This window comes from Clupea harengus, chromosome 16 (assembly GCF_900700415.2).
Source record: "Clupea harengus chromosome 16, Ch_v2.0.2, whole genome shotgun sequence".
Lineage (NCBI taxonomy): Eukaryota > Metazoa > Chordata > Actinopteri > Clupeiformes > Clupeidae > Clupea > Clupea harengus.
The window spans coordinates 19246935-19259822 of NC_045167.1; the positions used below are offsets into that span (position 1 = coordinate 19246935).

Genomic DNA, 12888 nt, shown 5'->3' on the forward strand with positions numbered 1-12888 from the left:
CATTGGCTACCAAATGGTTTCAAAGCCTCTCCAAATAGGAATTGATTCAGACAGCTGTAAAACGAATGGCTCAGTGTCAAACAATATTACAGCTTCTCAAAGGCGCAACCTTTGCACGGAACACTTCTTTAGTCCATCGACTCAGACTTCGACCAATCCCTCTACTATGCAAGGCGTGGGGGGATGGGGGCCAGGCATCCAGATTGGACATTAGTCAAATCATAAGACAGCTTAAAGTGGTGGCACCACACAGCCAACTAAACATGATTGCCAGCCAGACATCCTAAACAACGTCAATAAGATAAAATAAGGACTCTGTGAGCTTCTAACAAACTTAATTTTTAGATGATTGCGCAAAAACCATTGATGGCACACCACTAGCTACACAGCCCTTACGAGACCTTTAAGGCGAGCATGAAAAACATGGGACAGTGAAGATTACCACAACAGGCAATAACGTTAGGAGCGTAGACTACATTAAAGAGACAGTGTTGATGTGCAGAGGGTTACAAATGATTACATGTAACATATTTCGAACAGTCTTACATTTCTGAATATAATATAAATCGTTCCTTCATCGTAGAGATTCCATGAAACTGCAGCATTGCATCCTCGAGATGTTCATGAACTAGGGAACATGAAATCACCGGGCAACTGATGCGGTATCCTATAATGTTAGACGCAATGTTTAACTGGGAAACGCGCAATTAGGCTGTTAATGTCACTGTTGCAACTAGCCAGCAGAAACCACCTAATGGCGCTATTAAGCGATGTGTGGCAACTTACTAGTTAGCCAAACATTGTGTCAACATGCCTGTAAGCTAACGTTACCTTGCACATTAGGCAAGTGAGGCAGCTTTATGCTTACGTTCATGTTGAATAGCAATTTAATGTTACACGCAGTAGCTAAAAGCTAACTTCAGTTAGCTGGTTACAGACGGCTGATGTCAATTTCGGTTAGCTAGCAACTCACCTTTGGATAGATCCACGTTCGGTTAGATCGACGTGTCCGGTCAGCAAGCCTGAAACACTCCGAAAGGCAAGGAGAAAAAGTGGACATGCAGTTTGACTAAATGGCTAGCAAAGACCTGTTCTAACTGTCATTAGTAGGTCGTCCGTCTGGTCACCAAGAAGCACAGTGCGTAAGATGGTTACAGTAACTAAGGGACAGAATGAGAGACATCATCCATTCGCCTGCCTCCTGCTGTCACACCTGCCCCTTTCTTCTCTCTTGGGGTGGTAGCCTGTATGGGTGGGGGCAAACCTCCCTAAAACGCATGCGCCCTAATTTGCTCCATAACCATAGTAGGCCTACATGATACCGTTTTTCAGGGTTAGCGGGACCTTTCTTTGGGATAGATTTGGCTCGGACCTATTTGGGTTAGCCAATGGAAATATAATGTTTATGGATCAAAGCCACAATCTGTGTAGGGTGCACAAATCTCTCTTCATGCAATAAATAGCATTTTTGTTTTCAAAGCAGCCACGTGTCTTAGGCTAAGTAGTGTAGTAGAAGGCTACTTCGTGGATATGTGCATTTAAAGATGATTGCTGTCCACGGCCATTATTTCAAAGCGCGATGATTTCCTTTCTACATGGTTTAAGAATTATTTGTGTAACAGCGCCACCCCAAGTTTGATCTCGCAAATCATTTTTGAGGAGGATATGAACCGCAAGAAAACCCATAGTGATAAGATTTCCCCGAGATTATTCTCAATGGTTAGGAAGAAAAAAAATCTATACATGACGTGAACAAATACGACTGCTGTGCTGTGTGCCTAAGCAACACTCAAACAAGTTAATGTGCGAGCTGTTTTCTTTTATTTTCAGAGTGGGAAAGGTATTTTCTTGCTACAGCTGCCTATAGCAATTATCTGTGCAATATCTTATTTATTACATAGGCTATATTATATTTTGAAAACAATTCAGGCACATGGCAGGTTTGCATTGGCCATAGCCTGGGCTGCTGTTCATAAAGTGTGGGTTAATTCAAGTTTACTGTTTAATCAAATCCGCAATGTTACCTCACCCTGTAAATGTATTTTGGTTTCATGTTTAGTACACGCCCACAGACTGAAGGCGAGGCGCGTCTACGACATTACCAGTAAACCAGGTGTAAGCGTAATTGCTGACATTTGCCTGGAGTCCAGGAAGTTTATATAGGTCGTTAACAGTTGCACTCATCTCGTGGTCTGCGCTTCGTTCATCGCTGTTTTGTAGATTCCGCGAAGATATGTGTAATTTCAGGCGATAGGGCTAGCCTAAAAGCTGAGCCATGGGCAGATAATTGAACGTTGTGACCTAGACTCACGTTAGACATTACTTTACATTATCTGGCCGAAGTGTTTTTCAACAATGACGTTAATTTTCTTGGGCAGTGTACTGTTCACGTTGATTCCTGGGATATCTGGACAGAGAATTCTAAACCCTTCCACTCTGAACTGTACTCAACCGGTAAGTCTGACCACAGATCATTTATTTTGCCATTAGGGCTATAGTACAAGATTCTAATTCTATACTAGTTTCAAAAATGCAACCTGTAGGGTTAACACAGTCATGGAAGTCCTGTAAAAGTCATGGCATTATATAAAAGCCCATTTTCCTGGCCTGAAAATTCATTAAATTAATCAGAAACGTCATGAAACATCGTAAGGAAATGAATTATGATATACTCCTCCATGGATAATGTTTTGTTGAGCGAATTTCGGCAGCGTGATAACCTAAGCCTATCTATGAGAAAGGCAATTCAAAAGGTTGTTGTTTAATTTTCATTCAACAATTAGGCGCAACCTATGGAGTAAAGTACGCAATTTTGTGTGCATGTAAGTAGTGAAAAGTCATGGAAATGTCATTAAGGTTTCCATGAAAAATCATGGAGAAGTTGTCTCAATGTTCTCAATGAAAATGGGTGGGAATCATGAACATGCAGTTTCAGTGTCAACAAATATAAACATATTACACCTGTATGATACTGTTATATGCCAATGTTTTAGCCTACTGAAAATTGGCATTCTGAAACAAATGTTAAAATTGTTGCCAAATTCAGACTTGGTGCCCCCATCAGACTCCTTCAGTCTGTACAGTAGCCTGATCTATGATCAGCAAGTTTTTCACAGGCTACTGAAGAAAAACCTGTTTGTGTGTGATTCTTATTTACTTAAACCTTGTGCTTTTTAGAATCTGAGGTGCAACGTCACTGAAAGTAAGTATAAGCATCGTATTGCTCTACTCTTGGATATTTGTGTTTGGCTTGTCAAGAATAATTAGATTCTAAATCCAAGTAGAGATCTGTCTTTCATTGCCATGAGGTCACTCACTCCAGCTTTTATTATGTAATCTGTTCTCAAACCCATAAGATAATTGTCTGGATGAAGGGTGGTTTGTGGCGAAAAAGTTTACTCCCGGCCCCCCGAGGGATTTGGAGGTCCGGGTGGACGTGAGAGAGGATGAGAACGGTGACCTGCATTCTGTGCTTGTGGCTCACTGGAAAGCAAACGATGACGGTAGGTGAACCAGTTACCAGTCACGCAGATCTGTTTTTCAGGAGACCTCAGTGGAGAGAATCATGTTCTGCTATTTGCTCAGTCTGGGTATGTGACTGCGGTTTCACTTTGCATTGAAAGCTCCGACGTGCATACGTGTGAACCTAATTTCCTCATACCTTCTTTTAAAAGGAAGCATTCGTTTCCTCCGTGGAACTCAGATCGCTCTCTTGCACCTGGGTACCAATCACCGTTTCTGTATGCAATACGTTTTCCCGGATAAATTTCCAGGGATGAGGAGTCATCGAGAACTGGTAAGAGCAGTATCAATTGTAAGATGTGTGATGTGTTGGGCCTCCCATCAGAACTGTTGTGCTAAAGTGTTTGTTTTTATGTTTTACAGACCTCCTTTGCGCAATGATTAATCCAGATATTCGTTTGTTTTCTATTCAGTGGTCCTTTTCAACAGATCAATTGGTGCTTGACCCTGAACAGGACTACCTGGTGACTGTTTCCAACCTGCCCAAGCCAAACCTTGGCTACACTGGTTACAATATAGAAGAGAATGTTCACGTTCCAGGTAAACACATAGATCATCTGAGAACCTGACGCCTACCACTACATTGTGTGCATACATGATTTTATCAGTATGTCATAAAATACCGTTTTCATTCAGTGTTTGCTTGTTTGCACTTGTGTTTGGACTTGTTTCTTGGGGAAAAGGTATTTGAATGCCTCCATTAAAGATGTCATGATTTGATTTTCCTTTTTGTCAGGTTGCACTGATTCAAAAATACAGAGAACCAAAAGCTGTTTGGATAATGGTGAGTGCCTGGGGTCCAAGGTCCATTTTCAGACTATTATAATGAATGAGTTTATCTCAACTGGATTTTTAATAAGCGTGTATAATTTAAAATTATTATGAGATAAACATTAATAAATGATCTGAGTATGATGATCTGTAATACTAGTGTCAGGGCTTTTGTTCATACATTTTTGTATATGTTTGCGGTTTGACTCCTCTGTACCGTATACAATTCGACTTAGGGTCCCAGTGGCAACCCAACATCACCGTGATCAAGTCCAATGGGTCTGGTTACCAGGGGGCGCTGAACGTGAGCTTCATCACTGCAGAAAGCTCAGACGAGTACCGTGTGTCCCTCAAATGTGAGAAGAAACAACAGCCTCAGACCCTGCGGAAGGTACCTAGCATTTCTGCTCACGTTTCTGACTCATTCCATGGCTTGTTCATTCTTAATAAATGATGCTTATGAAACCAGGAGTGAGATGGTACATAGTCATTACCACAGCATAATGATAACAATAAAGATTAACTGATAATTGATTGTTACAACAAGCAATGAAAAAAAAAAAAGACGACACATAAATAAATATACACATCCATGTACTGAAAGATATACACCCCTTTCCATAGAGCTACGAAGCCTTATGTATACACATGGACACATGTTTCAATACATGAAAAAAGTAAACATACATGATGTTTTATAATAGCACACGGTTCACAGACTTAAATTCTAAGTGTTGACATAATGTGAGTTGCTTAATTCAAAGCAAACAGAAGGAGCCCCAAGCACATCCTGTTTCTAACAGACTGTCTGAAAAATACTGTGTTTCTAGCGTGCGGTTACCTCTATACCCTAGATCTTATCAGATCAAACTGTGAGTTTGCCCACAGTCACAAAAACAAGCTCACTTTTAGCACTTCTTGTTTGCACTATACGACACAAGTTAGCAAAGGTGTTTTATTTTAGGAATCAACTCAGAAAAAAAGCTGTTTAATATTGTGTCACAGATTTACTTGAGTCTGGCAAAGGACACTACATTTTATATGCACTAATGATTTTACGAAGCATGTCTCCCAAGCCTGTTTTTTTTTTCTTTTCTTTTCTTTTGTTAAGTCATTTTTATTTATTTATTCATTCATTTATTCATTTATTTTAGCTGGTGCTTGATTGCATCAATTGGTTGATTAATTGACAGACTTCAAGTAAAAATAATCAAGTTTTCACATTCACATTTCACATGCAGAAGCTGCATTTTCAGTTGTGTGAGGATACGTAGTAATGTGGTCTTAAATGACTGTGTTTGCCTTTCAGATTGATAACACAGTGTACCTGACTGCAGTGTATGACCTTAAGGAGTTTCCCTGGAATTGCTGTAACTTTGACGTTAAGGTGTGTGCTATAGTGCCAGTATCAGGGGTCACCTCTCTTTTGTTGTTGGTGGTACAAAAATTTATATTAATAAATATTTTATTTTAATATTTATTTAAGGTTAAATATTAAAATATTAACCTCTTATTCAATCAGAATCAACTTTCTCCTTTCTTCTGTTGTTTACACTTGTTCTGTTGTTCTCGTGTTAACTCACTTGATCAAATCAAACCTATACCTCAATAAACATACATAGCACGTATCTTTTCCTAACTGAATGTCTGAATGCTGAAATGCTGAAATGCCTGCTATGAAAACAATTATTTAGGTCTTTATGTCTGTTGAGGAAACCAAAGCGGTTGAGGTATGGAGGTGTGAGACCTGGATGCTGTTTTCACCTCAGTGACTTCTTACTTACTCAGTTTGCTGATGTCATTTATTTTTGTGGGTCACTTCTGGCTTTTGCAACTTGTCTGCTCATCCCCTGCTTTGATGCAGCCTGTCTGGTTACAGTGTGATAGGCCATAGAAGTATTGTCTTAAATGTAAATGTTTTAGTTTGGTTACTGTATAATCCCTCCGTGCTGAACAGGATACGCACAGTTCAATAACTTCAATAATAACGAGTATTGTATAATATTTGTGTCCATATGAATATATATACCAAAGTGCCATATGTTCCTTAGTCCAGGAAGCAAACCAAGCAAACTGTTTTGTTTAAGCACAAAAATAATAAACTTAAACAAAATGTTATGTTTGATGCCTAGATCCAGCCATTTTTTCCATTGTGTTCCAATGACTGCATCCGTATTAAAAAGAACTTCAACATATGTCCAGGTAACTTTATTTTAAACGTTTACATTTTTTTACGAACACTGTGAAGACGATACTTCTCATTGGTTGTTGTTAATCAAATCCATTTCTTTGACCTGGTTTAGTACCACCACCAACTGACCCACCAGACACAGACAGTCCTTGGAAATTCACAGCCATCATTGCTGGACTGCTATTCACCTGTGCTGTCGCATGCTGTTCAGCATGGGTGTATCTACGTTGCAGAAACGACCCAAAAGGTTTGTTACTCGTTTTCCAAAACACGACACACTGCACTATAACACTGTATCCTGCCCCCAAACTGTTCCCATCTTGTACAGATCATGCTTAATTCTACTATTCTTTTCATTTACTGTTCTGTGACATTTTGGCCCACTCCACCATGTCTCTGTCTCACTAAAAGTGCATGGTGAAAACACTTACCTGTACCAACATGGAAAGAAATGTGGTCCTACTATTATATACAATGTTTAATATATATGTTTATTTGTTTAATGCTCTATTCTTGGGGATTTGTATCTCCTTTTAAAACCAATATTTCCTACCCTGCTCATTTCATTTCATGTACAATGAGCTGTGTTTTGAATAGTGTCTTTGACCTTGCTTTTTAACACGGTTTGTTTGTATTGCATTTGCATGAAAAGTGGTCCCCATTCAACCACCTCCGCGGAATGAGCCCCTCAAGCCTGTCCCCCGCACCATACTGGTCATCTACTCGCAGGACCACCGCCTCTACACAGAGATTGTGCTGAAGCTCTGCGCCTTCCTGCGGGCCAAGTGTGCCACGGAGGTGGTGGTGGACCTGCTGGACTCGGCCTGGCTCGGCACTGTGGGCCGGCTGCCCTGGCTGGAGCAGCAGAGGCGGCGCATCGACAAGGTCCTGATCCTGTCTTCTCGTGGTGTGCGGGCCAAGTGGGACGCCATGTGCGGGCAGCGGCCTGTGATGTTGCGCGAGGACGTGCGCTCGCCCACTGACGACATGACGACAGCCGCCTTTAATCTGATCCTGCCCGATCTTCAGCGCGCCGCATCGCTAGGCAAGTACCTGGTGGCGTACTTCGACGATGTCAGCTGCGAGCAGGATGTACCATCTGTCTTCAACATTGCCATTAGGTACCGGCTGATGAAGCACTTCGAGGAGCTCTTCTTCCGCATCCAGGACATGGAGAAGTACCAGCCGGACCGAGTAAACACCATCGAGGGCATCGGCATGGACGACTACTTCAACTGTCCCTCGGGCCAGGCACTGAGGGAGGCCATCGAGGCCTTCCGCGCTTACCAGCTAGACAACCCTGACTGGTTCGAGAGGGAATGTGTGGACAACGAAGAGGAGGCGAACACCGAACGTGAGCCGCTGATCGACATGAGTTTGATTCCTCCAATTCTGAAGTGCGAGCCGCTCCTCAACGAAGGCCCTTCCATCCTCGTCCAAGAAGTCAACGTCCATCCCAACGCGCACCCGGCGCAGCGCGTTCACGAGCTGACCCCAGAGATCAACGAGAGCAGCGTGGGGACCTCGGTGCAGGAGGTGGACCTAAGAAACGCACCTGGGAACCGGCCCATGCATCTTTTACACCTGGATGTTCAGCCCGGTGCGGCGGAGGGTGTCTCTGCTGCGAGTCAACTCGTCTTGAATCATGAGCCACACCTAAGGGCAAAACCAGTCCTGCAAGAGGTCTGTGTGAATGAGGAAGTGCCACAATCTGTTAACACGTCCTACAACAGGCCCTCTCCCCAGGCACTGCAGCAGTTGCTAGCTCTCCAGCAATGCCTCACACCTCTGGATGTACCCACCCCTCGTGAACTGAGAGCTCAGCCTCCACCCCTGCCCTTGCAGGGGATCCCATCTCAGCAGCCAGTGGAGATGGCAGAAGGGGAGGGAGAGTACGAGGAAGCGGAGGCAGAAGAGGTGGAGGTGGTGGAGAACATTGGAGAGGGAGACGTGGTGGTGAGGGAAGAAGTGCTGGTGGGGGGGCTCGAGCGGAACTCTGGGAAGAGGCGGTCGCACGGGTCCGACCAAGGCTACGGCTCGAGGGAAACACCAACCATCGAACCCCCGCCTGCGTCCTCCCTGATGGCTTTGGCGGCTCTACAGCAGTCTCTGTTCATGGCGAGCCCTAGGACCTCAGGGTTTGGCTCTGAGACCGCACCAAGCACCGATCATCAACAGTATGTCCCGTCAAATGATTATCTTTGTTAATACAAATTATTCTGCTTTGCTTCACTCATCAGTCACTGTTTGTATATACATTAATCAACAATGCCAAGCATGTTTTATTTGTTTATTTTGATTGCTTATTATTTCATATTTGATCGTACATATAGTAAGTACTTAAAAAAGATTCATATCAGTTTACAGATATACATGTTGTTATACACATATGATATACTTTCGGTAAACAAGTGGAATCTGGACATATGTTCTGCCAACAATTCACAAACAATTGTGTGGTCAGAGAAACTGATTTTGTGGAAAAGTCTGTGTGTGCATCCTTTATGTTTGTTTTAAACAAATGTTCAACAACCTACTCTGTACTACTTCACCACTTTCTTTGGTAGGTTTCCATTTACTGTGCTTTTCACCTATATATTTATAGCGGACTCTTTCATAATGCTAAATCCAATGCATTGCAAACTAGTGCGCTACTCACTCTACTCTACTTTTTACATTGAGTAGATCATTAATATGTTAAAAAAGAATGAATGTTTTTGTATTCCTCTTTGATTTAACCTTTTGAATTTTAGTATACCTTTAAAGACTTTGTTATGATATTCAGAACATGTCTAGAAAATAAGAGCCCTTGGGGGGAACCTAATAGTGACGGGAAATTTTAACACAATTGCACTGTAGGTCTTTCTCAAACGACAAAGTTTTCAATTTGCGTGCGAGCTTTGAAATGGACAGAGCCTAAAAGCACAAGGAGGCACAAAATAACATGTTTCATTTACTTAATGCACTGCTGGCCTGCATATTCAGTCGCTTTCAGAACATAATAAATCACGCCTAAGGCGGTGTGTTTCAGATCGCAGTTGTATTTCATTATATTCATTTACTAATTCTTTCGAAGGGATCACGGTTTGACGGAAGGCAAACGCAGTCTGGCTTTGTTTTCATTATTTCAGTAGTGGTTGTCTGGACTCCAGCCGCTTAAATCACTCAAATGCAGCCATGCGGAACCGATTCTAGTTTGGAGAAAAAATGATTTGATTTGCCTGCAATTGGTTTACTCCATTTTGTACTTCTAGAGACTAAGTTCTTGTCTCCCTTCTTTTGTTGGCCTATTTTGCTGCCTCTTTAATGTCACAAAATATTAATGGACAAGTTTAGTTATGCCACGAATGAAGCACACCATGCATAATAATTGCAAGGTGTGTTGTTCTTTTGTTGTTTTTTTTCAGTTCACGTTTGTTCCAATCTATTTTGATTTGGCATAATTGAGTGCGCCTTGGCAGATTGTCTGATCGATCGAAATGTTATTATGACGACCGCCACGGGAACATCCTTCATTGTTTATAGGCATAATGGATGATGGACTTCTGACTCAGAAACTGGAAAGTAAAAGCCTTTCAATAAGTAGGTTACGGCTCCACAGGCACGTGAATTCGATCCACAAACAAGGACATTTGTTTTTAAAACAAAGAGGTAGTTCGACAAAGCAATGGAGTTCAGTCGCCATCATACAAAATATTAACACAAATATTTGTTAAGAAATAGGAGTGAAGTTTTAAATTATCGTTATTGTAAGCAACTTGTACGCCAGGAATGGCACTGCATTTTGCACATCAGTACCCTAGTTAATTATGCGACTAATTATATAGCCTAGGGTCGCACCGTGGACGACACTATTTTAATCCTCACATGAGACATTTAAGGAAAAGGACAGGAAGAAGCCTACAGATTCAACTGTCCACAATGATGTTCTGTTCTCAGAGTTAATTTTAGAAAACTGGTCGGCAAAGTTTTGGAAAACCCACGACATTTATGAGACATTAGGCTACGTTGTAAGTATAAAACACCAATTTACATCAAAAAAGAATTCAGACATTTCTTACTGAACACCACATATTCCATATTGCACCTGCGTAATACTAGATCAATAAATGTATTCTCGCTCTTAAAGTGCCCCACATATTACGAGTGCAAATCACTGCAATTCACAAATCACTATTACAACCACTGGTCAACGAGGATAGTTTTCTTGTAAAGGCATTAGAAAGAGTCCAGTCATTGGCAGGTGTAGGAATGCATATGGTAGACTACGGTTTGGTTTTAGCACCTGTTGGAAATTGAGCGTTGGAAATTTTCATAAGGCTGAAATTAAACACCTGCACCGATGCCTCGGATATCGAGTGTGGAGTCACATGTTTTGACCGACTTTGCTGGCATGGACCACCTAAGACTGAGTATTGACAGCTAACGTGTTGACATATCCGTGAGGGCACATGTCGTTCTCAGAAACACAGTGTGAGAACTGGGCCTGGTTGCTTCCACTGGCGTACCTCCGGACACCCCTCATGGTAAAGCATTGCTCAATTAACTCTATGCACTTCCAGCCCAAGAAGAACACGTTCTTGAACATGAACACTGAGACGGGCAGGTTGTAAACAAAGACCTGAAAACACCTGACCACCAGGAGAGGTGCGTTGACAAGTACTCCGGGGAAAAACCTCGCCCAAATCCAGCGACAGTTCATCTCCGACGCAGTCAGTTCGTAAAGCCAGATGACTGGAACGATAAGGGCGACGAAATACACTGATATGATCGTATACCGCAGGTAGATGTTGAGAATCTCGTTCTTCAGAAGCATTTCCAAAAGGACGAAACAGTCCAGAATGTCCATGCAGCTACTCACAAAACAACTTTGGGAATGGTAACGCGTCGCCCCGTTGAAGTCCTCGATGATAGAGTTGATGAGACAGAAGAGCAGAGGCACGGAGAGCAGCATTATTATTTTGAAGCCAGTGATCCCGAACGGCACTTTAATCGCAATGATTTCAAGGATGGATGTCTCCAAGATGAGCACCACTTTAGGTGTGCACGCTATCACATATATGAGCCATGCCAGATACGCAAAGGTGAACTCCCCGAGGTTGCAGCCAAAGATGGAGCTCTTCTGGTGGAACCCACAGGCGCGCTCTCGCTTGCTCCGGGCGTTTTTTACGAAGAAGATGCCCCAGCCTGACACCACCACCACATCGGTGGCAATCCAGGAACACCAGTAGAGATCAGTGAAGGCGATCAGGTACACATCCAGGATACCGCCCTGCAGGACCAGCAAGGCAAAGCACATCATTTTGTAAAAAAGATTCCTCTTGGATTTGTGGACGAAAAGAGGAGCGGTCTGCATGAATTCACCCGATGTCATCATGTAGGCAGCAGCAGCGGCAGCAGCAGATGAGACTAGGGGCTGGATGCTGCTCTCTTCTGGGTTGGCACTGCCGCTGGACGTCTGGGTGTCTCTCCTGGACGAGGCGCTCCTGGTAAACAGTTGCCCGTTATCCGGTGCCGCACAGATTGGGGAATCTGGGCAGATCGCCGCTTCAGGTCGGGGATAGTTAGCCTCGGGATTGGCTTTAATAATGTCTCCTAACATTGTATTCCTGCGTTCGCCTTATCTCTCCTTTTCTTTCCTTCACTCCTTGTGAAAGATGCTATAAGGAGCGAGGCAGGGATGCCTGAATCCCGTCATGGATTCCCGTCTTCGTGGAATGGAATGCTTCTCTGTTCTCAGAAAATAATTCCACGCAGATCTAATCATTTATTTTACTCAATATTGCCTAAGCTAAAGATGTATACTAATACTTAAAACTATTTTATCTCGTTTAAAACGTTAAGGTCACGGTTGAGAGAATGTCTAGCATCAAGTTAATGGTTTTTCCGATATCCACATTTTATAAAGTTCTGCCGTTCACCTCAAAGGCATCTCCGACGTGGGAGTGCCTTGCGTGGGTCTGCTACATAACTGCATAATTGGTACACTTTTGTACTTCACGAACAAGAGAGAAATTGTCTCGGTATGACTGCCATGCGCATTGTGTATTCTGCCCGACAACAGCGTCCTTCAGCGGTCTCCGTTTTGCTTTTTTCCTCCCCTCGTCACTGGCAAGGGAAGACATCAACCGACCGTGTAAACAAATTCAGACCAGGGAGTTGGGGATTTATGTTATGTAATGGATGTTCCAGAGTCCCATTCATTTTGTCAGGGTTGTCGAGATTACCCAGACGTGTTTTCCAACTCATTGTATTCATAACCATCATAATAAAAAGAGAAGTTCAGAGTATTAGTATTATTAGATAGGCCTGTCTGAATCGCCCAAAGCCGGCCCCCATCCCCGTTCTCACTCTTCTAGTCAAAATATAAATACCACTAATGTGTAACTTGAGTCACACAACCA

At 42.7% G+C, this 12888-nt stretch overlaps 3 protein-coding genes across 5 annotated transcripts in view; 1 reads left to right on the plus strand and 2 right to left on the minus strand.

Moving 5' to 3' along the window:
• LOC105912432 (RAB3A interacting protein (rabin3)) overlaps positions 1-1380 on the minus strand; it is a 31534-nt gene extending 30154 nt beyond the window's left edge. Inside the window, exon 1 of one of the 3 annotated variants that reach the window (XM_031582697.1) lies at positions 974-1380. The gene's annotated coding sequence lies outside the window, so the exon portion shown is untranslated. The remainder of the gene's footprint in view (positions 1-973) is intronic. The other 2 variants (XM_031582695.1, XM_031582696.2) reach the window with 2 other exon arrangements.
• A 732-nt stretch (positions 1381-2112) lies between these two features.
• Positions 2113-9517, plus strand: il17ra1a (interleukin 17 receptor A1a). The gene is made up of 11 exons (XM_031582507.2): positions 2113-2454; positions 3178-3202; positions 3357-3503; positions 3675-3796; positions 3936-4062; positions 4259-4306; positions 4530-4684; positions 5603-5680; positions 6426-6495; positions 6597-6731; positions 7137-9517. The coding sequence occupies exons 1-11, from the start codon at positions 2356-2358 to the stop codon at positions 8690-8692; spliced, it is 2562 nt and encodes an 853-aa protein (XP_031438367.1). The 5' UTR covers positions 2113-2355; the 3' UTR covers positions 8693-9517.
• On the minus strand, positions 8761-12106 carry tmem121b (transmembrane protein 121B). The gene has a single exon (XM_012841332.2). It carries the CDS (start codon positions 12084-12086, stop codon positions 10887-10889), a length of 1200 nt encoding a protein of 399 aa, XP_012696786.2. The 5' UTR covers positions 12087-12106; the 3' UTR covers positions 8761-10886.
• Positions 12107-12888: the final 782 nt, after the last annotated feature.